General features: G+C 38.0%; 4 protein-coding genes across 5 annotated transcripts; 3 read left to right on the forward strand and 1 right to left on the reverse strand.

The window, feature by feature from the left end:
• The first annotated feature begins 94 nt into the window (after nucleotides 1-94).
• Nucleotides 95-2,312, forward strand: TyrRS-m (Tyrosine--tRNA ligase, mitochondrial). Of its 2 annotated transcripts, none has more exons than XM_011639572.3 (3): nucleotides 95-442; nucleotides 543-1,441; nucleotides 1,735-2,312. In XM_011639572.3, exons 1-3 carry the CDS (start codon nucleotides 297-299, stop codon nucleotides 2,082-2,084), a joined length of 1,395 nt encoding a protein of 464 aa, XP_011637874.1. In that variant the 5' UTR covers nucleotides 95-296; the 3' UTR covers nucleotides 2,085-2,312. The 2 variants fall into 2 exon arrangements, with proteins under 2 accessions (XP_011637874.1, XP_088940036.1); XM_089083910.1 differs by having other exon boundaries at nucleotides 95-438.
• On the reverse strand, nucleotides 2,110-3,955 carry LOC105427704 (guanine nucleotide-binding protein subunit beta-like protein 1). The gene is made up of 4 exons (XM_011639570.2): nucleotides 3,321-3,955; nucleotides 2,986-3,164; nucleotides 2,583-2,916; nucleotides 2,110-2,506 (listed from the first exon to the last, which is right to left on the reverse strand). The coding sequence occupies exons 1-4, from the start codon at nucleotides 3,462-3,464 to the stop codon at nucleotides 2,201-2,203; spliced, it is 963 nt and encodes a 320-aa protein (XP_011637872.2). The 5' UTR covers nucleotides 3,465-3,955; the 3' UTR covers nucleotides 2,110-2,200.
• Nucleotides 3,956-3,983: 28 nt separating this feature from the next.
• On the forward strand, nucleotides 3,984-7,894 carry LOC105427705 (sorting nexin-14). Its single transcript, XM_011639571.2, has 9 exons — nucleotides 3,984-4,216; nucleotides 4,290-4,533; nucleotides 4,619-5,002; nucleotides 5,138-5,453; nucleotides 5,516-5,671; nucleotides 5,745-5,869; nucleotides 6,050-6,108; nucleotides 6,401-7,242; nucleotides 7,315-7,894. The coding sequence occupies exons 1-9, from the start codon at nucleotides 4,134-4,136 to the stop codon at nucleotides 7,719-7,721; spliced, it is 2,616 nt and encodes an 871-aa protein (XP_011637873.2). The 5' UTR covers nucleotides 3,984-4,133; the 3' UTR covers nucleotides 7,722-7,894.
• A 1,558-nt stretch (nucleotides 7,895-9,452) lies between these two features.
• LOC105427703 (protein decapentaplegic) lies at nucleotides 9,453-24,853 on the forward strand. Its single transcript, XM_011639569.2, has 3 exons — nucleotides 9,453-10,781; nucleotides 16,297-16,730; nucleotides 20,709-24,853. The coding sequence occupies exons 2-3, from the start codon at nucleotides 16,328-16,330 to the stop codon at nucleotides 21,557-21,559; spliced, it is 1,254 nt and encodes a 417-aa protein (XP_011637871.1). The 5' UTR covers nucleotides 9,453-10,781; nucleotides 16,297-16,327; the 3' UTR covers nucleotides 21,560-24,853.
• The last annotated feature ends 5 nt before the right edge of the window (nucleotides 24,854-24,858 follow it).

Consider the following 24,858-nt stretch of genomic DNA (forward strand, 5'->3'; position numbering starts at 1 on the left):
TTGATGCAATTGCAGAAAACGGACCTATAATATATATATATATATATATATATATATATATATATATATATATTATATTATATATATATGTGTGTGTGTGTGTATTTGGCCATAAGCATGTCGCATGCTATATTATTTGAGGTTAGGCTGTCGGTCTAATAATCGTTAAGTTTGAATTATAAATATTAGTGATTGTACGAATTTACATATACATCTTTTGATGTAGAAAATTCAGAACAAAATATAATTTTCCAAAAAATTGAAGATAATTGTCAATATTGTCTCTAGGATAACAAATGTATTACAAGATGAACGCTCGTTCTTTATTAAGGTTATGTTTCACCAGAAACAATTTTGACAAACACAGATTTTACTGCAGCAGAAATATATTGAAACTTCATGAAAGAGGCATGTACGAGGATTTATTTCCTGATACCAGTACGTAAGTACACGAAATTATTTTATATCATAATGTTATAAAGAAAAATTATATTGCGTTGTATTGATATTTACAAATATCTTAATACATCTTTATTTTTCAGAAATGAAATAACAGATTTGCTGAACAAATCACCCCAATGTGTCTATGCTGGCTTTGATCCAACAGCAGATAGTTTACACATCGGCAATCTACTTATCTTAATGAATCTCTTGCATTGGCAAAGAGCGGGACATCAAGTTATAGCTTTAGTAGGAGGGGCTACAGGTTTGATAGGTGATCCTAGTCATAGAAAATCTGAACGCATCGAAATGGAAAAATATTTGATTGAAGAAAATGTTAAATCTATTACAAAGAATATAGAGACTATATTTAATAATCATGAAAATTATCTTTGGAAAAAGAAGAAAGAAGCACTGAAACCTCTGATTATAGTGAATAATTTGAAATGGTATACAGATGTAAATGTTATAGAATTTGTTAGGAGTATTGGAAAGTACTTTCGAATGGGCACGATGCTGGGCAGATCCTCTGTACAGTCGCGATTAAACTCTGACACGGGAATGAGCTTTACTGAATTCACGTATCAAGTATTCCAAGCATATGACTGGCTACAGCTGATGAAAAATTATAAATGCCGCTTTCAGATTGGTGGCAGTGACCAGATGGGTAATATTATGTCTGGATATGATTTGATTACAAAGAGCACAAAAAAAGAGGTTTATGGCATAACATTGCCGCTCATAACAGCCGAAGGTGGAAAGAAATTTGGAAAATCTCTTTTGAATGCAGTGTGGCTATCCCCGACGAAATCGTCAAGTTTTCAACTATATCAATATTTCATTAGAACTAAAGATTCTGATGTTGAAAAATTCTTAAAATTGTTCACATTTATACCGCTAAATAACATTACTGAAATTGTCGATGCTCATATGAAGGATCCAGAACAGAGACAAGCGCAAAAATTGTTGGCACAGCAAGTTACACTTTTAGTACATGGAGGTAACTTTTAAATTATATTATCTTTAAAAGATAAAACATTTTTAAAGCATATTTCAATACATTGGAAATTAATAGAAAATATTAGGCTTAAAAATTAAGTCAAATTTTATTGTTAAATCAATATGACAACATGTACAATAACGATGTTTCAACCTAATCACAGATTAGAACACAGTTTATTACTGTGCATTATGTCATATCAGGCAATGAAATTTAACTTAGCTCCTAAATTCCTTAATATTTTTTATATTATTTTTATTTGCTTATTATAATTTACTATAATTCTTTTACAGAAGATGGATTGTTGGCGGCAAAACGGGCATCTGCAGCATTATATGATAAGTCAATTGAATCGTTTATAAGACTGAACGCATCGGAATTAACGCATGTATTTGAAGGCGCAACCATAGTAGACATCATAGCAGAACCAGGGCTCACTATATATGAACTAGCAAAAAAAGTAAAATGTTTTAAAACCGATCATGATGCTGAACGAATCATAACAGCAGGTGGATTTTATGTAAATTATCAAAGAATTACTAATTTAAATGAAGTAATTGTACCTGGCATCCATATACTAAGTAATAATTTATCATTGCTTAGAGTAGGTAAAAAGTCGTATCATATAGTCCGATGGCAATGAGATTATTAATAAAAAAAAAAATGTATAGATATAAAATATTTTATTTATTAACTATATGTTAATATTAATATTTTTATATTCTCTATCTTATAAAAATGTATGTACATTTCCGGTTTCTAATTATATATATCCCACATAGAAATATAGCCATCTTTGCCAGTTGCTGCCATTAAACATTTGGTATCATAAGCCTCGACTTTACATTGCGAATAAACGATATCGTATACATTTGCTCTATGTTCTTTTAATATTGCAAGTGGCCGCAATTTCTTCCACGAGAATAGCATAATACGCCCATCCCAGCAGCCGGCTGCAACAATCTTCTTATCTGGTCGTATAGAAAGAACGGATATGCCAGAAACATGTGCCAAGTCTTTTGTAGATTTGTGCAATAACGTGTGATTTGATGACATTTGGAAAATCTAAAAATTTATCAACATAATTTAATAATCATCCAAATAATTTCATAGAAAAATACAAAAATCAATCTTTTTATACCTCTAATTTTTCTGACGCACTACCAAGAATACCTTGCATCAAGGAAGCGTCAAAATCAAGAGTCATTGGATATTGCTCTACAGTAAGAGAACTGAGAACTTGATTCTCTCTCGTGTCCCATAATAATAATTGGCCACCTTCATAAACAACTAGAACCAAATCAATTATATCTTCTAGCGATTTTATCGCCATTACTGTACCTAATTTACTACTATAGGGCAATTTGGATGGATCTAATGTTGATTCCACCTTGAATGTCTTCAATGATAATATCCCTACTGCAGAATTGTCAAGTGGAATCAATACTGCATCCTTTTTAGGTAACAATTGAGATCTGTAATATAAAATATTAACTTTAATATTCATTTATCTATTTATAACAGATTTATCTGTTATAATATACCTGCAAAAACTACAATATCCATAATTGCTACTTTTATCTAGTATCCAGTTTGATTCATTCATTTTATAAATATCAATCACTCCGTGTCTTCGTTGTACTATTAAGTCAAACTCATTGGTTGTATGTAAATTAAAACATGGACTACATCCATCTGATAATTGACTTTTTATTCTGTTTGTCTGGAAAATTATAAAAATTAAAGATAATTCCTTTAACAAATCTTTCCTTTTTATATAAACTTATGTTACCAGCACAATATTAATCTTTTATGTGAATTTTATTAATTGAATAATCTAATCATTAATCTATAATAATCTACTAAAATAGCCGTTTACTTCTAAGTCCCAAATGTGTACTGTGCCCTTTCCATCACCAGCATAAAGATGCTCCACATTAGAATTAATTGAGAATAACAAACTGTGGATATTTTCATTCATGTCACCACGCAACAAAAATTTCGGATCCGGAGGTTTCGACATTTCGTCGCAGTTTTGTTTTTTTTTTTTTAAATATCACTTCGAATACAAAATCCATAAGCGATTATTATAACATCAAACAATGCATTTTCATTTTTCAATTTACCATCATTAGGTTTAAATCAAAGGTTTATCTCAACCTTGTTTGAGGATGGCTTGATAAGTCAAATATTGCGACATTTCCATTATCGAATAAAAGCCGAGAGATTTTAAAATCATTAGCTAATGTTTTTATTAGCCGATTATAGGCATATACATTACTCGATGTTATCCAATGCTTTTGTTATAATAAGGTTATCTTAAATCATTATCTCTCTCTTAACCATATGAAAAAATTTTTCAATTCATTTTCTTGAGTCGTCGCACTGAAACTTGAAACAATATCGATTCTTTTTTCCGCAGGTCTACTTTTCCTCTGCAATTCACTACAGATTATTCTGGATTATTTGTCGTAATTGAAACCTCATAGTACTTGTTAAGCACTGTAGAGTCGCCACTTGAAACTCAAATCTGTCTGATAAAAGAGACAACTATACGTAGCATTTTTTTTTCTCTTGACGCATTGTATATTTTCTCTGATTGTGTCTGAAAGTGGCTTCGTGTCAACTGTGAGAATGCTTTATTAGCCAAAACTATTTCGTAGTATCATATATTGCGTTTAACACCGAGGAAATGCCGGATCTGTATTTTTTTAACGCCGCGGTGTCGGCGATTATTATTTTATTTATCGCATTTATCGTGGTCGTGTTTCAGAGGTAAATAAAACGGTTAGCACGTGCATAAATCGTATATATGAAATTATATTCTGTTTTTATAATTTTTTCGCAGTATTGTATGGGTGTTTATTGTGGCTGGCATTTATGTGATTGCTAGTTTTTACGCGGTACAGATAGCACACTTTGTTGATGTTTTACTAATCAAGTTCAATATTACAAATGACAAGTTTATCACGAGACATGAGATTAAGGATTCATGCAGCGTGTGCAGCAACAACACCTGCAAAAGGCATAAATTGCTGCCACATTCAACCAAGGTCAAAGTGCCAAAAGACTTTGATCAAGCATTAGAACAAGTAATTATTATATATTTTATAAATTTTATTCTTTGTTTATCGATTATTGTCAGTCAACAAATAATATGAATGTATTATTTTATAGCTTTTAGAGGAGGTACTGCAAATTTATGTCTGCACATGGTATTCAGATTTTTCAGCAAATGAGGCTTTCATACAGCAATTACGTTTAGCCATAACAACAGTAGCAAAGAATATTGCCATTCGATTATTACGTGCAGATACAGCAGCCATTGCTTTTGACGGTTTGATTCCCTTAGCCATACAGCATGCTCGAGATTGGAATGTATTGCTCAAAATGTCCAAATCTGACATTAAAACACCCCAGGATTATATCGGCAGTTACTTGAGCTCTAAGATTCATCCAGCTGCTTATTCAAGAGAAGCTGAGTTGAATTATTTGCGGGGACTAGTAACTGCGTTGTTGCCACATTTATTACCTGCTATACATGTGTCAACAAATAATAAAGTATGTTTCTAAATGTGTTTCTTTAAAATCCTCCTCAGTTTACATGTGAATTATTATAGATAATAGATTTATTATACAGAGAAACTATTGCATAACACTTTTCATGCATTTCTTTCAGTTTATATATACTTCTAGGTAATATTACGGGAAATTTTGGCAAATTGGGTGCTATTGCCAGCAATTGATGCACTTGCGGATCCAGAAAACATAAATATGCTGGTGACATTATCTACTCACCGTGACACTTCTCTATCCAATGCTGCAGAGACTGTTACGGTACCAATGCTACAATCCTGGGTGACAATTCCAGCAATGCACTCGCACATCACATACAACTGCTTCAAACCATCTCTGAATGAAGTATTAAATGATCCCGAACTGTTATATATGTTTATGCAACATATTAAAGAGACAGGACCTATGAATCTTCTCCAATTTTGCTTAGATATTGGTACATATAACATTTTAAATATTATTTAAATTTTCTGGATAATTTATATTATTTACTTTTAGATGATCTTAGTAAACGTATGTTAAATCCGGAAATGTCAACTAGCGCTGAAAAAAGCTTGTACATAGATGTTCGAAACATGTATATGATGTATCTTGATCCTGATGGTCCAGAATATTTATATCTACCTTTACATATATCGAAAGGCATACAACAAAGTAAGTAATTTGTAAATAATTTTTTTTAGATGGATTATAGCTGCAATTGTATGTATACATTTTTATTTTATAGTATTGGAAGGTGGACCAGAAAAAATTCAAGAACTACGGACGTCACGACCTTTCTATCAAGCTCATCAAGAAGCACATGCACTTCTGGAAAGTACTTGTCTACCATCATTCCATCATAGCTATCAAGTAAAAGACCATTTCATAATTTCTCTTTATTTTTTTTTATATTATAATATTTAATATACATATTTCTTAAAAATTTCATTTAATCTTGAATATATTAAATTTTTGAATAATGGAATTCATATTTTAATAATAATTTTATTCTATTCATATTTTAATAATATTTTATTCTGTATATTCTAGTTATATAAACGCTTGTGCGGCCATTTAGTGTCCGAAAAAGTAAAAGCTGCAATAGCTAAGTAAGTAAGCTCCTAAAATGTACATATTTTTATGTACATTTTTAACTCTTCAGAAATATTATCTTTCAATATTTTCTACTTTATTTTTCGTTCGTTTATTTTTTTTTTTATAACTAATTATAATACACAAATGTAACACGTACAAATGTAATAGAAAAAATCGAAATAGCGATTTCTCTCTTGGATGAATAAAAACAAATAATATAAATACAAATATATTTAGACATAATTTACATGTTAATTCTAAATAAAACATGCATGATTATATAAATACATACATATTCATTTACAGTAGTACGAGTGGAAGTACATCTACTCCCATGCGATTCAATAATCAACCGAGCAAGATCGATGGTGTTTTACGGACATCTACGATTGACGGTACCCCATTTCAACTCCAAGATGCCTACCCAGTCGAAGAAGTAGATTGCACGGCTCGAGCATATAATGAGATGAAAGGTTTCGGTGATAAGAGTCATCGTGATTTAACAACGTGGCGAGTTGCTGTTCCACACGTGGACGGTGGTGGTACACAACCGGTGTATATGATTGCTATTCATAGTGTGGCAGAGGCTAAATCGTGGACGGTCTTGCGACAAGATCAAGATTTTTATACGCTACGGACACGTCTTGCCGAGTTCCATGGCGATAAGGAGTTAAATGACTCGCCATTACCATCGCGCAAGAACCCGCACTTATCCCTCGCAGCTAATCGTCAGCGTTACGAAGAATTTCTACAGAAATTACTGTCTAAACCGATGCTGAGAAGCAGCGAGCTCCTTTACACTTTCCTCACGACTCCGAATTTAAAACCGTATTTCGCGAACTACAGCACGCCTGACATTGGCATCCTTTACCAGAACGTGGCTTATAAATTGCGGAAGGAGAAAGGACAGCATCTCGATAAGTTCATGAATACCTTTTTAGCATCTACAAATACAAAGTACGAGCACATGGATATGGGTGTCGAACCATCAAGCGAGCATCTCGGCGAGACAGAAAGTAAAGGCAGAAAACTGATGGAGGATGTGTTCGGCAATAATTTGAACCTATCAGTTGCTTTTCAAGATTTGCCGTGCAGCCTATCGCAGCGCAATCACGTGAAAGGTGCAAGCTTATGCATCGTAGAAGCTCGTAAGTATAAAAAATATCTTTCATATGTGCATGATTTTTAATGACAATTGTTGAAATGATGTTATGTTACAGTTGATGGTCTACTGAGCATACCTTCGATTATTTCACGACTCTTTTGGATATTTGCCTTCTTATCACGTAAAAGAGTAGACCTTATTGTGAACACAATGTTCTATAATATCCTAGTCAAGCTTCTAAGTGGTGGTCGCGCCTCCATCGTCGTCAAATTATTACATGCAAAAATAGTAGGCAAAAATTACATGAAGGACTTTCCCTCGCAAGGAAAATGTCGAGATTATTACGAAACGGCAAGAGAAGGATTGCATTCCTTGTGGCGATTAATAGGATTCTCCAAACCTTGGAACAATTTAATGGATTCTCTTTTAGATCCTTTACAAAATGCGCCATTCAATAAGCATCTAGCATACTTTTTGCTAGATCATGTCCTAATAAATCTTTTTCCAGAAGTGACTACATAATGTTACGGTTTTTTTTTAAGATTGTAAAAACAAACAATTGTATATATCGTAATTCTATAAAGCGACTTATACATATTTAAATATATCTTCTTGTACATGTATATAGCAGTTTTGTAAATAAAAATTCTTATTGAGATTTATTGAAAAATATACTACGGATATAAAAACGATAAGCAAGCATTTTTATACTATAAGGAGAAATAGCAATAAACATAATAGATAAATAAAAATTGATTTATTGCAATAAATAGTTTGAATAGACCGGCTATCTCTATGCCGCTTCATCGGTATAAAACTATAATGTATTCTGATACATTGATAGATGATAAAATCATTCTCTGTACATTCGCTTGTTTTACAACAGATATAATTTTGAATTTTTTTTTTAACAACTTTCTTTTGTCAATAATTTGCTAAAAGTTAAACAGTAATTGATATTAATCCCAAAATATAGAATTCAAATGTTCGACGTGAACGAGAAATTTTTAGAAATTTTCCTGAAGTTAATTCATACTGTATTGAGACCACGAACAAAAAACATTTTTATGTGGGAGACTCAACATTAGGGAATTCTATTTAGCGAACAGCTAATAGATAAAATAAAATAAAATATTATAATCACTAGTCAGAGAAAATTTATCGAAGATTAATGTATCCTATCGCAAAATGTTTACTCGTAAGAGATTTGTACTTGATGACACTTGCATTGTCCCCTTTTTTAATTTCTATGTCTAGCCTTGAAGTTGATAACAATCAAATAATTACACATAAATGACATTAAAAATATGACTTTACAATGTCCGATTTTTAATCGTAAAACAATCTACTGCGACCGTAGAGGTCGTAATCACGTGACTTTCGCGCCGACTAACCGGTAAAACCAACCGCCCAGAAATTCTCTGCGGAAGATCAAGATTACGCAGGGTATAGTCCTTCGAAAAGGTAAAGACATCTCGGAAATGAATGAGACAGTAGGGTTGAGGACCCGCAGGCAAGCGAGTGAAAAGCGGAATGATGAGGAGAGAAGGAAGGAGGAAGGACGCAGCAGCGGCAGACTGGCTGGTGAAGCGAGTCCGAAAGCGTGGTAGTGCGAGCGAGGAATAATGACGTGTTTAATGAGAGGAACAAGGACGGGAAAGTTCGCGCAGGAACGTCGTCGTCGCGACGAACGTTGCTAAGACGTTTCTAAGAGAGTACGGATTCTTGTCTTTTTATCTTTGTATATAAACTCAAGAGGAAATGACTTTTATGCTTAATGATAATCTGTCGCATGGAGACATTTGTTGGATGAAAAGTAATAAAAAATTGAAAATATATATGAAAATTAGCGTGTTAATACGCTGAAAATTATACTTGTCAATTTGAATTTTATGACAGATATCTCAGCGTAACAGTCGAAAAAGCGACGGTAAATAAATGTCGAACTCGCTTATAGCAAGACATTTTCTGTCGCCTGCGGTATTAAATCGGGGCACGGAATAGACGTGTCACTGTAATTTTTTTAACGATCGTAACGATACCGAGATCGACCCAGACCAGAGTACATCGAAATCACGCGGTATATGTCTGTCGTTCTATCAACACGGAGAGGGACAAAAGAGAAGCGAAACACGATGGATGAAATGCGTGTGGAATGCACCAGGCCTGCAGTCGACGCAGCGGTCCTGGAATCGACCGCCAAAGGGAAGGGGAAGGTCCCGTCGTAGAAAAGGTTGGGCCCCAGTAGAATGGAGCGCGCTGGAACGGGGTCCCCGAAGCGCACGTTCGAACGCGGCCTTGCCTAAATCACGCGATAGTTCGCTCGCTCGCTCGCTCGCTCGCGGCTGCGTGGACATCCTGAATCTCGAACAGAGCTCGCCGCGTTCCCGCGACGATCGCGGCGACGTCATCTCGCTCCCGTTGTCGTCAGGGAAACAGTAGGAAAAGGGAAGAGGAAAAGAAGAACCTTAAAGAAACCGCGAGAGCACTTACTCCCGGGGAGATACGTATCGGAGCAGCAGGTAGAAACAGGAGGAAGTGAGCAGGCGCCGGCGGGAGCAAGGGAGGAGAGGATCCGCAGCAGCGTGTATGTGCGCATCGGCGTGGAACTTGGCGGGGCCGGATTCCGCGTGGCCCTGCGTAACGTACGTGCGTGCATGCGCGCGCGCGTACGTACGTACGTACGTACGTGCGCGCACGGGGACCTGTTGATAGGTCGCGCGCAGGTGTACGAAGGAGGGCCCCATCCCCACTCCAATTCCTCTTTCTGTCGCCACCACCACCGCCACCGCCACCGCCACCGCCACCGCCGCCGCCGCCGCCGCCGTCGCTGCCGCCGCTGCCGTCGCTGCCGTTGACGACGACAGCGAAAGAGCACACTCCGGTTAACGCACGACGCGTTACGATCGTCTGATCGACGATAGGATATCGGAGCACACACGTCGCTGTCATCGCCCCTATCATCGGGATCAGATGCTCTCGCCCTCGTAGTTCGTCGCGACTCCCATATATGGTGGCGTGGAAAAGGGAGCGCACCTGACGTGGAATAACAATCATCGCGAGCGCGGATTTCGAGTAAAGGAGCGCGCGCGCGCGCGCGCGCGGGTGCTGATTGTTATTGTGTATTTAAGTGTGTGTGTGTGTGTGTGTGTGTGTGTGTGTGTGTGTGTGTGTGTGTGTGTGTGTGTGTGTGTGTGTGTGTGTGTGTGTGATAATTCGTTGGAGCCGTATCAACATCAACATCATATCGCTTTTACATCATTATCATCGTCGTCAGCAGCAGCAGTAGCAGCAGCAATAATATCATCACTATCATCATCGCCGTCGCTGCTGCTGTCGTGGTTACATCGTTCCCCGTTTCTCTTCTTAAACTTCCTTGTCCCCTTCCCCCTCCCCTATTCCTCTTTTCGCCGTGCACGGATCGACCATCAGCGGAACACCGGAGAGTGCCCTCCTGGTTTTTGCGTTGTGGACTACGCGCACGACTGGTGTCAGTGTCAGGTGAGGTTACGCGTGGTGCAATCGTCGGGCCCCGACTTGAGATGCCGTGACTGCTCGAACTACGGACACGCGATTAGTTAGGTGAGCAAGAATTCCTATTTCTTTTTCTCTTTCTTTTTTCTCGCTACGTACACGAGATTTTTCTTTTCGCCTTTATTCTCTCTTAAACACATCTTTTTTGATCTTTTTTCCTTTTTTCTATTTCTGTCTTTCTTTATCTCTCTCTATTTTATTCTATCTTTCTCTCTACTTCGAGACACGCGCGACGCACTCGCGCGCGATCGCGAGATTCCTTCTTCTATTTCCTTTCTTTCCCATCGCGTCCCACCGTTCTACTCTCCGACCCACTTCTTCCTCAACCTCCGCCGTCGCCGCTGCTCATTGTCGCCGCTGCCGCCACCCCGCCGTCGGCCTGGCCCGATTATTTTAGACGATGACGCGCCTATGCTATATGTGACTTGCGCGCGCTTCGAAGAGCATCGCGCGCCGACCTTATCCTTGTATATTCCAGCGCACCGCATTCCAGCGCTGCCTGGGCAACGGCGCGCGCGCGAATGCGAATGCAAATATCCGCCGCTCGCGTCGGATGTTGTCGTTTCAAGGTAGAGGCGACGGAGAACGACGTGCGGAACGCGGTGGTTGTTTACCGCCTTGTCGTCATCGCCGTCGGCATTCTCGCCTCGCGCGATTTCAGGGGATTAGATTGGCAACAAATCGACGATGCACGCGCGCGCGCGCGAATAAATTCCTACGGGATTAACGAACGTGGGATCTCGTATTTATGCGTCGTTGGAGGGCCATGCCAAGCGCGCGGGTGGTCTCTCGAAAACGTTCGTGAACGCGTCCGAGGAACCCCGTATTTTTCCCCGTCGCATACCTGACCCGCCCCCAGGATTCTCGGGTCGCGTTCTCCATTCGTCTATCTATCTCTATCGCCGTTGGTCCGCGAGAAGGTCTCGCTGGGCCCGCTGTAGCGTAGCATGTTTATCCACGCGGCAAGGCACCTTTTGCTAAGGCGCGCGCGGCGCGCGCCCGCGTCCGCGCCCACCATAATGCACCGCGAAGGAATGCAAGCGTGACGAGCCTTTTCCGCGCGAATGCGTCCATCGGTAAATTCATTGTCCTTGAAAAACAAGTTGGTCTCTACAAGAGAGGCGTTCTCGAGGAAAGGATTTACATATTACCTAACGCGCGCAACGAGAGTCGCTCGGTCGCTCGCGCTCCCGGTCGCCACGCCACCGCCGCGCCGCGCCGCGCCGCGCCACGCCGCGCGGCGATTCCGTGAGCGAGCCAGCGCGGCGCGGCGGCAGCGGCAGACAGCTTGGCTCTGGTCCCACCAACCTTTTCTCGTCCCGTCTCTCTGCACGTTCGTGCTGCCAGGGCCGCGTGAGAAGACCGCGAGCCCTCGTGCCGCGGATGGGCCAAAACGGCATATCCCACCGAGCGGTACAAACCGCCATATTGTATCCCGCTGTCATCCGCCAAGCCTGAGCAAAGATGTGCGATCGGCGCGAATTGAAGTTCGATCAATCCTGGCATTGCAATTTTATCGAATAAACTCTTAGCGAATGATTATTTGTCTCTAATCATTCGCTCCGCTTTTTCTTTTTACTACAGATATAATTGTTAAGTATGTATATCATTTTGTAAGAAACATTTGAACATATGATTATAAGATATAATGAGAAAACTATTGAACTGTATCTTAGTGAAATGAGCGATAAGCAACTATTGTTCTTAGGTCACGTGACTCAAGAGAACACGATATTTTCCTGACAGAGAAGTCATAATGGAAAATTTATCTTTCTTTTATCATATTACAAATTTATTTATATAAAGATAAAAAAGATTGTTTCAATTCATGCGGTTTTTATCTAATCGTCAAGTTCGTATTGTATCATTCTGCTTTCATTCCAAATAAAGAATTCAATGATTAATAGATGAAACATTATCGAAGATATGAGAAACAAACAAAAGAACAGGAAGAAGAGGAAGATAGAAACGTAAAAGAGAAAAATATATAAGAAAAGAAATATTTCTAAAAGATAATACACACACACACACACACACACACACACGCACGCACGCACGCACGCACGCACGCACGCACGCACGCACGCACGCACGCACGCACGCACGCACGCACGCACGCACGCACGCACGCACGCACGCACGCACGCACGCACGCACGCACGCACGCACGCACGCACGCACGCACGCACGCACGCACGCACGCACGCACGCACGCACGCACGCACGCACACAATACATATATGAATTTTAAATATAATCAATAACGCATAATAAAAGAAAAATGTTTCATCTCTGATTACATAGCAAAAGAAAGATCTTTCATCTCTGTCATCTTTCGCAAAAAAAATATCTCCGAGGGAAAAGGGGGAATTATTAGACATAATTAACGTGCGTGTAACATTGCTGTTAATGAGAAGACCGTGCGTGCATGAATACCGGGAACTCGTGCCGCAACATTATGTGCTTGTTTTATAAAACAAGAGGAGAAGAGGAAAATATCATGTTTAATTACGAGAAGTGGTATGTTGTCAATAATACATCTTAATGTATATTCATTACGTGTTATGATTCATTCGAATGTCCTGCGTTTTTCCATATTGAATTTCATGTCGCCGAGATGTGTCTATCGGAGAACTTCTTTTCTCGCGGCTCCCTTGTCACTTACTTGCGGAGTATTTGTATCATGATTTTTTTTATTGAACTTACAGTGTTTTAATCTCAATTTATTTTAACGAGATGCTTTTTTATCACAAAATTCAAACTAAAGCAACAACATATAATTAATATATAAATAGCATTAAATTTTTTGATATATGTAAAGTCGAGTCACGATAGTGGAGGTTCCAGAGTTTTTATCAGGGATAATAAGGATTTTTTATCATAACTCTTTCGCGATCGAGAAAGAGAAAAGTCGTGAAAGTAAAAATCCAAAATTTTATGTCGAAGAATGTTATATCTTTATTCATAATTTTTTTGCGCTCAGTGATTAGTATTATCTAGATTTAAATTAGAAGATCATATAACGAAGCAAAGGCTTCTCTCTCTCTCTCTCTCTCTCTCTCTCTCTCTCTCTCTCTTTCGCGCGCGCGCGATAAAAATCCGGAAAAATCCCCTATGGTATGACAATCCATTTTGGCATATTGACAGAGGAAGGCGTTTTGTCAATCTTAGCATTTTACACTGAATGAAATCGAGAGTGTGACCGTAGAGAGGGGGCGTAGAGGGAGGGGAAAGGGAATACGTATCCGTTCAAGCATCCACCGATAATGCGCTGCGAGAGCCTAGCCGCGGCGCGCATAAATATCCCGCCTTTGAGAAACGCGCGCGCTTAAAATCGCGGATAAAACCAGTTTCGTCCGGTCGACCGGCGGAACTCTACCGTTAATGCACGCGGCAAGTATGTCACGGCGCAACATTGTTCGATCAATTCCGAAATTATTCCGCCGCGAGCTCGTAACGGAGCCCGACTACACTTACGCTCCAGATGGCGAACGCGATCCAGATGAGTCAGATGACTCGCGAAGTCGCGCCTCGCGGTCTTTCCGTATCCGGGGATACGCTTACGAATGTAAATAAATCGCGTGTGTTTAAGCTCAAACAAAGCTCGATTAAAGTGACGAAAAAAAAAAAAAAGGCAGGCGAGTGGGATAAATCACTCTCGCTTTGACGCGACATCTAAACCCCCATCGCGGGGCTTCTACGGATCGGAATTTATCGCGATCCGTTTACTCGATTGCTTCATCGTTATTGACTTTAAACGACCAGATTTTCCACTCATGGCGAGTTCCAGTATTTTTAATAAAATATTCGCGCGTGTCTTTGCTGCGAGTTTCAAGTTAAAATTTATAGTCTTATTAATCTTTCTTCAACGCAAAGTCGTATCGAAAATCATAAAAGTTTTGCGTTACAAATAAGTGGATATTGATGAGCTATTTATGTACTGTTATGAAATCTTGATTTTCTATCTGTTCATTACGTGATATTTAAACTCTATAAAGTATCTTATAAAATATCATTCGCACACGTATTTACTTCTTTTTCTGTGCATTTATCAATGCTTTTACTGTTGGTAATAATAAAGAAAGAAATCACTCGATAGAGCACAAGCTAGCTATCAAGTTATTAAATCTAGCCAGAAACAATTATGTTCAGCTAGGCATGCATGCACTCTCAATTAAATATCGACTTAATCGGCAGGTGATTTTATGGAAGGTGAATGTATCTCCTGAATAATTATATGAAAATATATGAGGAAATAAAAACAAATTCGTATAATGATTTACGCGAGGTTTACCACCTCTGTGACTTTCCCATTAATTTTGTTCGTCTAATCCATCCCGCAAGGCCTCGAAGATATTTTCGAATCACCGTATATAAGATCGTAAAAAAATCCACTCGAGAGTAAGAGAAAGCGATTACTTTGAAACAGAGCCTGATTCGACGAATCCCTCCACATCCATTGGCGGGCCCAGGAACCGATGACCAATCAGATCGGGCCCTGGGCCTGCTCTTCCTCTGCTTTAATGCTGACTCAGAGAATCATTATGCAGCTCCATCGAGTAAAATTTTCGGTAGTCTTCGCTAGACTTCAAGAAGCCTCATAAAATTAATATAAAATAAAATGAAATTTGTACGATCTTTTTTTCACGCATACAAACCGCCATGAAAAAGCGCAGGACTAATTAATTTAATTGACTTTGCGGCACTTTAGTACACGTTAATTTTTTAATTAAAAATTTATCACAAGACTATTCACAAATGTTTACTGAATTCGTGCCTTTATGTGTTTTCGTTAATGTCTCAATTTTACTGCGTGTTCTCTCGCCATGTTAAAGTAAGGAAGAAGAGTTGAGGAATTTTTCATGAAGAAGTAAAATATTTTACCGTCAAAATATTTCACTTTGACACAAAGCTGCATGGCGTGACTCATAGCTTTCGCATTGGTTGTTTCAAGTTTAATACAACCATTGCCACAGGAATTATAATTTATCTCAAAAGCTCGGTCCCCCATCCCTTCCCCAAATTCTTCAGGCAGAGTGCATTCCTTAATGAACTCTTCAGTCCTGCTGTCGTCCTGCTAGGTAAAAGGTGTTTCCTCTAGTATCTTCCCGAACCCATCTGTAGGAGACCAGCTGGTAGAAGATCCGATTCAGTTGCTATCGAAACCGACCGTAAGAATATTGAGCCTAATCACTTTCTCCGTACATAATCAAAACAAAATTTACAAAGAGTAAAATATATAAAAATACCACACGATAGAGATTGATAAACGTGACATGATCGCGCGCTCGTTAATCGTCCCCGGTCACACAATGCGGAGCTGATTTACGGTAGTAAGTCGATGTATATTGGGTAATATATCGAATAACGGGTTTCTCCCCACACGGGACGATATGATCTTCAGTAGTAGCGAGACCGAAGAAATCTCTTCCGAAACGATTAGAAATGATTCTTTCGACGAAGCAAAATTCAATTTAGAACCTAGATAATCCAACCGTCGTCATTTAACCGTTGTCATTTTTAACTGTAATTCTTTTTTTTTTTTTTTTTTTCGTGCTTCCAGGGAGGTAACGTCAGTGAGTGACGACGTCACGATGCGCATGTCGCCGCCGCTGGGGTTAGTGCTCGTGGCAGCAGTCACGCTGTTAGCAAGTGCGAATGCTAACGCGGAGACGCGCTTACGCATCGACTCGGACACGGCTACCTCGTCGTCGACGACGCCGACGTCATCGTTATCATCGTCGTCGTCCTCGACGACGACGACGACGTCGTCGTATCGCTCCGGAACGAAACACGATCAGATGATCGCTGGGATGGAAGCTACCCTTCTCTCGCTCTTGGGCTTCAACAAGAGACCGAACCCGCAGGGCCAGCCATACGTCCCGGAATCGCTCAGGAAGCTCCACGCTCGTCAAAACAGCCTCGGCACCGCGGACATCGCGAAGCCGGGCATTCACGCGCGATCGGCTAATACCGTCCGTTCATTCCCTCACATCGGTAAGTTGAATTTTGTTAGTTGACGATGGAAAGGTTCTCTTTACTCTCCCTACGAGCGGAAGGTAAAGAGAGGGAAAAAAAAACTCGCATAATTTTACAAATAAATTTGAAATTCTCTTATCGGAATTTTGAGTACGATCGATAAACGTAGCTGCATTTTGACGAATAGTTCGATGATACGTGATAGCTCGTTTGGTTTTTATTACTTTTTTGGGGAAGATCTATATATTCACACAGAAAGAACAAGTTGCTGGTAAATCTAACAAATTGGCCAAATACAGATACAGATTTGAAAATAATTTTGGAACTTCAAAATTATTATGTACGAGATTCAGTTTGGTTACTAGAAGATCAAAAATGTTTGCGCTGTTATTATGCTTAAACGTTCTACATAATAATTTTAATGGTTCAACATTATTTTCAAATCTGTATACGGTTAAATTTTTAGATTTGCCAATAAAACTGTTTTCTTTGTATGTTATCGATAAAATATGGATTTATTACGAGAATTAACAATATCAAAACAGTTGAATATTAAGTAACATCTATCGATGATAAACGATAGTGGATGTCTCGGAAAAAAATTGTAATGGCGGGATTAAAAAATTGAGCTGTTTGTTAATTATTTGTCGACAGCTTCGCAATAGAGACAGTGATTATGACACGTACGTTAATGACACATGTCTAGATATAAATATTCTTTGTATATTATCATTCTAAAATGACAAATATGTGAACAAAGATTGATTCTATCGGTACACGCGTGGATAAATCTCTACTGTGCATTCGCAAATCGTGAATCATTGAACGATGGTAAGAAGCGAACGATATTAGCGAGTTGGTATTCATAATTCGAAAACAGGTTGGCGACTCTTTCGACTCTCAGTGAAAGTGAACTAGTAAACGGAATGCAATGTGCGCCCGTTATCAATCGTCATTCCCTCTATATCATTCCCTCTATCGTCGACAAACGTGGATGACAAATCTTTGAGCGATAGGATTCAATAATTCCGTACTTTCTTTCGGCGTCATTTCGAATTTCATATTCGATTTCATTCGCGCGATCGGATTTCCGAGGTCACTCGCTTTCGTATCAATAAATTAAATATCAACATGTCAACAACGTATATTGTTATTACATACGTCACTTGTACTTTCGAACAATCTAGAATAATGCAACAATAATGATTGTGATGTGTATAAATGATGTTCCTCTCCTTCATTTCATTTCATTTATCCGAATTTCTTAGTCGCGCATAATTTCGGGAAGGCATTATCCGATAAATTACAGGTTTAAGCATAACCGACGTAATTAGTCTAATTGGCATAATTGTAGGCATTAAGGTTTATTTCAAGCCGTGCAGGAAATATGTGATCCTACCTACCCATAAAAAATACATATAATCATTCAGCGGAAATAATATACCTTAAAAGAATTTCAGATGTAAAAAGTATACAAATCTCAATCGCAATTTATTTAATTATAAACAAATAATATATCCTCTGATTAACTGGTGAATCTTGTATAAAATCTTCTAAATAATTTAGCCGTCTCTTTTACCGCAGAACAGTGAACAAATGGTATGCAATTTGAAAGAATGTTGAATTTTTGGCAAAATATCTTTTAATTTTTAGTTTTTATAGTTTTTTAATTAATCAAAAAATAGTGTTTTAGAGATAATCGTGATCCGTTATGATATTCCATTCTATATGCCTGCAAGTGTAATATATCACATCCACACGACTCGTCTTCTGTGTGAAAAGGAAACAGAATGGCATTCGAATTATTTCATGGTTTTTCGACCGACAAAGGGCTTTTTCGACCACAATGATTGCCGGGAACGTGCCGTGGGCTCCGCACTCGATTGTCTCAGAGTGCTTCGGCAACAAAAGAAAAAGGGATCTGGCTTCTTATATGTTTAATCTCTTTTGTAAGAGTTATCTGTTGATGATGAGACCACCTAGGAACGTCCGAAGGGACTCTCGAACCGCCGATTTTACCTTTTGCTCTCGAAAGGTCTCAAAAGCTTCCGTTCCAATGATTCACATCCGGACATTAGCTTCGATGAGTCGACATTCCGATCAATTGTTCTTCGAATCTCTTGCCGTTAGCAACTGTTTGAAACGATTTTGAAGCTGAACAGTGCAACAATAAGCATAGGAATAGTTTACGGGAATGACATAACTTAAGAGAAAGTGCTGAGAGCAATTAAGGAAGATGCGCAATGGAAAGCGATCGGGCAGAAATTCGATACATCTTGATCAATTATCTTGATAGAAGTGTAGTTATTGTATTTGCATTGAAATCGTGCCGTACTGACATTATCGTTTTTAATTGTTATAAATAAACGTTACGTTACATTAGAAATTTTTAATCATTTTTATGTATCTTCAATATAAGAATTTCAACCTGTCCATTTATACAATTTTATATTATTTTATTAATTAAAAAGATTGAAGATTTAATGTTGTTGACAGATGGCAAATTAGTATATAATTAAATTATATGTAATTTAACAAATATAATTGAAAAAATACAATTTACGAAATTTTACACGATCTATCTCGAAGTCGGGAATTGTGTTTAATTATAATAATAATATTTATTTACATATATACACATATATATATATATATATATATATATATATATATATATATGTGTGTGTGTGTGTATTTCGCCAATGTTTAGATTTCGTAAAATGTGTGACACATTTATCTACAGTTCATATCACGTACATTGTAAAAAAATGTGCGCATACACATCTTACGGAACACAGCCAATATATTCTGTTACCAGAAATTTGGACTGAATTATATAAAGCTGCGACTGAGAACTTCTTTGATGTTTTTATTACGTTGCTTCCATAGAAATTGCTAGATTCTGCGTATGTGGCATGTTGACCGGCGTTGAATAAGCGTGCGCATATATTATAAGATTCAGCAACGTCTTACGAAATTTACATATGCATTACAACTGCGTCTATACGGCCGCAAGCTGCATTCACTGTTTCCAAGCCGTCTGAGAAGCAACTGCGTCACACATTGAACATTATTAGCTATTTTCGTAGAAGCGTCTAACTTAAATTACGTGCGCGTTTCACGCGTCGTAAAATATTGGCGTGGGTCACGCGAACGGAAAACTATTCCGGCGGCACTCCTTATTAATATAAATGTCGTAAGATAATAAACATGTTTAATAAATTCGCCGACACGACGAACAGGAAATTCAAAGAATCACCTTCTCTGAATTTCTAAGCAGCCTCCCCACAAAATCCATGATTTATTTTTAATTCGCTTGCAATCTATGAGATAACACGTCTGAGAAACGACTTTAAAAGATTCGTGGAAAGCATCTAAAAACATGAATTCTACTCGGGGGTAATTTTGTTATTTGCGTTGTATTTTTCATCCATCGATTTGTTTTTCTTTGATATTAAAGAAAATTAAAACTTAACTTAAGCTTATTTTTTTTCTTTCTTTCTTTCTTTCTTTCTTAATTTGAATCTTTATATCTTAGGTTAAAGCACGTTCGATTTAATTACGAAAAGAACGATTTTGCTAAAATGTATAAAATTTAGATACAGATCTGAAAATAATTGTATTGAATATCGATTATTAAAATTATTATTATATAAGACGTCTAAGCATGATGATAATAAAATAAAAATGTTGATATTCCAACATCCTACGTAATTATTTTAATAGTTCAACAAAATTATTTTCAGATCTGACGAAATTTTTATATATTTAGCAAAATTATCCTTTCCTTGTTTATATTTTTCTCTTAATTATTATTAATATAATATATAATATTTATATTGCGCTTTCTGTTTGATTTTAGCTAAGGCTATCTATTTACATCCCAGTAAGTTTATACACTGAGAAAAAAAATGCTGTTGATTCAACAGCATTTTTTTCCCTCAGCGTATGAGTGTTCGTTGCGCGATATCTTTAATCTCTATTCTTTCTTTCCAGAAAGCGATCTGGACCGCAAGTTTCAATCTCCAAATCGTTTTCGATTATCCTTCGACCTGAGCAGGATACCTAACGGCGAAACGTTGCAGGCAGCGGAATTAAGTCTGACGCGCGTCGCAGTGCCCGATACCGAGGGCGAGTATAAGCGTGGCCGAGTGCTGGTGTACGACATAATACGGCCCGGCGTGAGGGGTCGCAGTAAGCCGATATTGCGGCTGATCGACAGCAAGGTGATCGACGCGACGAAGAACGCCACGGTCAATCTGGACGTGCAACCAGCCGTGGTGAGATGGATGGAGAATCATCAGGATAATCACGGGCTGTTGGTGCACGTGACCGTTGCGCTCACCCGCACACGAGAACACGTGCGGCTCAGGCGGGCAGCCGACGAGCACAAGGACGCGTGGGTGGTGAGCCGGCCGATGCTCTACACGTACACGGACGACGGCCGTTACGAGATGGCATCCGCGGATCAGATAATGGACCGGCGGGCCAGGCGGGCCGCCCTGCGGAAGAACCGGCGGAAGGACGGCCGCGAGAATTGCCGGCGGCATCCGCTCTACGTGGACTTCGCGGACGTCGGCTGGAACGATTGGATCGTCGCGCCGCCCGGATACGACGCCTTCTACTGCCACGGTGATTGCCCGTTTCCTCTGGCGGACCATCTGAACTCGACGAATCACGCGATCGTGCAAACGCTCGTTTACTCGACCAAGCCGAGTATGGTGCCGAAGGCATGTTGCGTGCCGACCGCGCTCAGCTCGATATCGATGCTTTATCTCGACGAGGAGAATAAAGTAGTGCTGAAGAATTATCAAGACATGGCGGTCCTCGGATGCGGCTGCCGTTGAGTTGCTTTTGATTATTACGGTCTCTCTTTTGATCAATGGCACGTGAGATATGTCGTATTCGACTCGAGGAATCGATCGCCGTAAAACGACACGGTGGAACGGGAGGAAACGAAAAGAGATAAAGAGATATTTCATTCACCTGCAGATTGATTCATGTTTTCTATGCGCTTGCCACTACTTTTGCCAATGTATTAAATAAGAATGAATACAGACAGTATAAATTGTTTATACTTAAAAAAAAAAAAAGAAAAAAAAATTCACCATCAGTGCACGATAAATACGGTAATCTGTTGCTAGATGTGACAAACGATAATAGAGTAAAAGTAAACGCGAAATAACGTTATATTTCTGTTAAATGATGACGCGAATGAAATTGAGAAAAGTTTATTGTTATATCGAGAAAGATTTCTTGTAGGATTCTGATTTCCGCGAAGTTTTTGCATGAATTGAAAATTATCCTTAAATATAAAAATAATTGATCTATTTTAACGGATCATTGAACCGAGTATTCTAAGATCTTGTCTAGAATATCTACTCTATTCACTCATCTTTTTTAATTAAAAGCGATTATAATAATCATGTTTATTTCAACCTGATTCCGTTAATAATTATGTGATACAAACTCTCTATTTTGAGACAACTGTTCTCTTGTCTATGCTGAAATTTTTCTTTTTCTCTCGCATTACATATTTATCACGAGACGTATGAGTATGAAATGCTTAATGAAAGTGACGATTGAAGAGAGATTTCAGCATAGAAGAGTGATTTAGTTCCAGAATAGAGAGATTCTGCTCAAGAAAAAGATTCTACTTAAAAAAAGAAGAAAGAGTTCATTGTGATTAAGAAATATTCTACATCCTTAATTGGAGTCAAAGACTACTAAAGTCTCTCTATTTAGAACTGACCTATCGAGATCCGACGAACAAGCGATATCTCTTAATCGTGCAAATCGTTCGTAGTTTATTTCCTCTACTTTAAATCAGCTGATTTTTTCTGAATAAGAATTTTTTCTCGTACTGCTTTCTCGCTATTTGCATTTGTCTTGCGATCATATGATTATATGAGAAAATGCGTTTCTATTTTACGTATATGCTATTAGAATGAGTTAATCAAGAACGATTGACGAAGCTTTTCATCATCAAATTCAATTGCGAATTGCAATAGATCTAAGCAACAATTGCGATAGTTACCAGGTCATTGCCAGACTTTATTGAGAATGCGATGAGAGTAGCTAAAAGCATTTACATAAGCAGGCCCAATTGAGAAAATAACGATAGGAGTAACTTCTATTTGAGAAGGTGAAGGCCAAGAAGTACAATTTTGCGGATTAATCTCATTTTGGATTTTCGTAGTACTTCGGAAGACACAAACAACAAGTGTGCACGACAAGTGTTTTTGGTGTGTAATAATTCTGCTGCATTTTTTATTAATATGCTTTATCAGTGATATTTTTTAATTTGGGAAGTTACTTTATGCAGACAAAATTCTATGAAATTCTAGCGATACTTTGGTTGGATAATATTCTCCTTTCTCTCTTAATGCGGACTTTACATGTTCAATAATACTGTCAATACCAACAAATATTGACAATATCGTTAATATTTGATGTAGAATGATGATGATGATGATGATTTGGATTTCTTGATTCTCGAGCTTTCAGTCTCGCTATGTAATAGAAATGTTGACAGTAATACTGATTATAATCTGATTATGATATAAAGAGAGCGTATCAATGTGTCACTGTATATTATCAATATAATTCTACAACAATAAATATGTCACAGTATATATCTTTATACTGTTTTCATATTTTTGAGAGTTTTTTTATGTGTCTTACTTTTTTTCTCTGGATTGTAGATTAGGTAACATAAGGTACATAAAATTGAGCTTCTCTCTGAAATATTGTCATATAAGATTGTAAGAGTATTGATGCATTGAATACTATCAGTATTAATATTATTTAATATTATTAATCAATATTGAGTGTGTAAGGTCCGCATAATGATTGGAATCTAATTAAGTCTGATCGCGGAACATTTGATCGCTGGAACATTTGATTTTGACACCTAATTGTGTCAAAATATATTTATTAGGGAATAAAACAGTGTTTTATAAATATATTATAAAAGATGTAAATTATGTATTATTTATATGAGAAAAAATCGCGAAGCATTTAATTCATAATACATATTGCGAATAGATCTGCGGAACACGTCTTATTATACGATACGATGTGGACTTTGAATGAGAACATTCCATCGATCAAAACAGCTTTGTCTTCTTCAAGTATTTGTCTTTTTTTAAAATAAATTTGATTTCGTGACAGCTCGACGTGACAGCTATAATTTTGATATATGAATTTTCAAAGCGACAAATAATCGATTAATTTTAATATCTGATTTTAATGATTATCTCAACGAAAGTTTTTTGTGCCGAGTGATAAAAAATAAAAACGTAGTGACATGTATCTTTTTATATACTCGCGTGATCACGAACTCACTTGATGCATCAGGGATTTCGATTGGATTTCGTGAAAATGCGATGTGTGAAACTCTAGTGCGATACAAGTACGATTATTAATGTCGGCAAAATATTGCGCATCATTGTAACTACAATAACCGCACTGCGAGAGACATTGTAACACTTCAGCGAATAAGCAATGAAATCACGTGTCGGAAATATACAATTGACTAATGGTAATTTCAGCGATGTGGAAATATCTCTTCTACACGCGATAAAGCATCAACGAAGGCAACCGTCATTTGGAAGCGTTTGTTGTGCAAGCGCGTGCGTGAATGGACATCTCTCCGCAGTTATTGGAGCGTATCCATGCTTTCGCAATATTGTCGTCAATGTTTTAAAAGGACTAAAGGGACAGGGCAGCAAATTAGACGCGTAAATCGGCGTGTCTGGTTACGCGCTAACACGGAGCCACGGAAAGTATGCATCTTTCCTCTCTCCAATTGCAACGGATGCGAGTGAATCCTGTCGCCGCGAATAGATTGTACCTGCCTAAGGATTACTCTATTTATTTTTCTTCTTTCTCTTTTTCTGCCAAAAGATTTCGAACGCACGTGTATATTTGTACAGAAGTGTTATCGATAAGCGAGCGCCGTTGTAAAATGTATAAAATAGATAAGGTATACGAGTCTGTGTAAACATTGTAAATAATATGTTGTAAAGTGCGCATGTATATTCTTATACATTTTACCATTATTTTCTTAGTTTTACGATTGTATACAGAGAGTGTGTGTAAATATTAAATAAATTTAATATGGCAATAACAAAAAAAAAGTATA

The sequence above is a fragment of the Pogonomyrmex barbatus genome, unplaced genomic scaffold, assembly GCF_055798465.1.
Source record: "Pogonomyrmex barbatus isolate J1 unplaced genomic scaffold, ASM5579846v1 scaffold8, whole genome shotgun sequence".
Lineage (NCBI taxonomy): Eukaryota > Metazoa > Arthropoda > Insecta > Hymenoptera > Formicidae > Pogonomyrmex > Pogonomyrmex barbatus.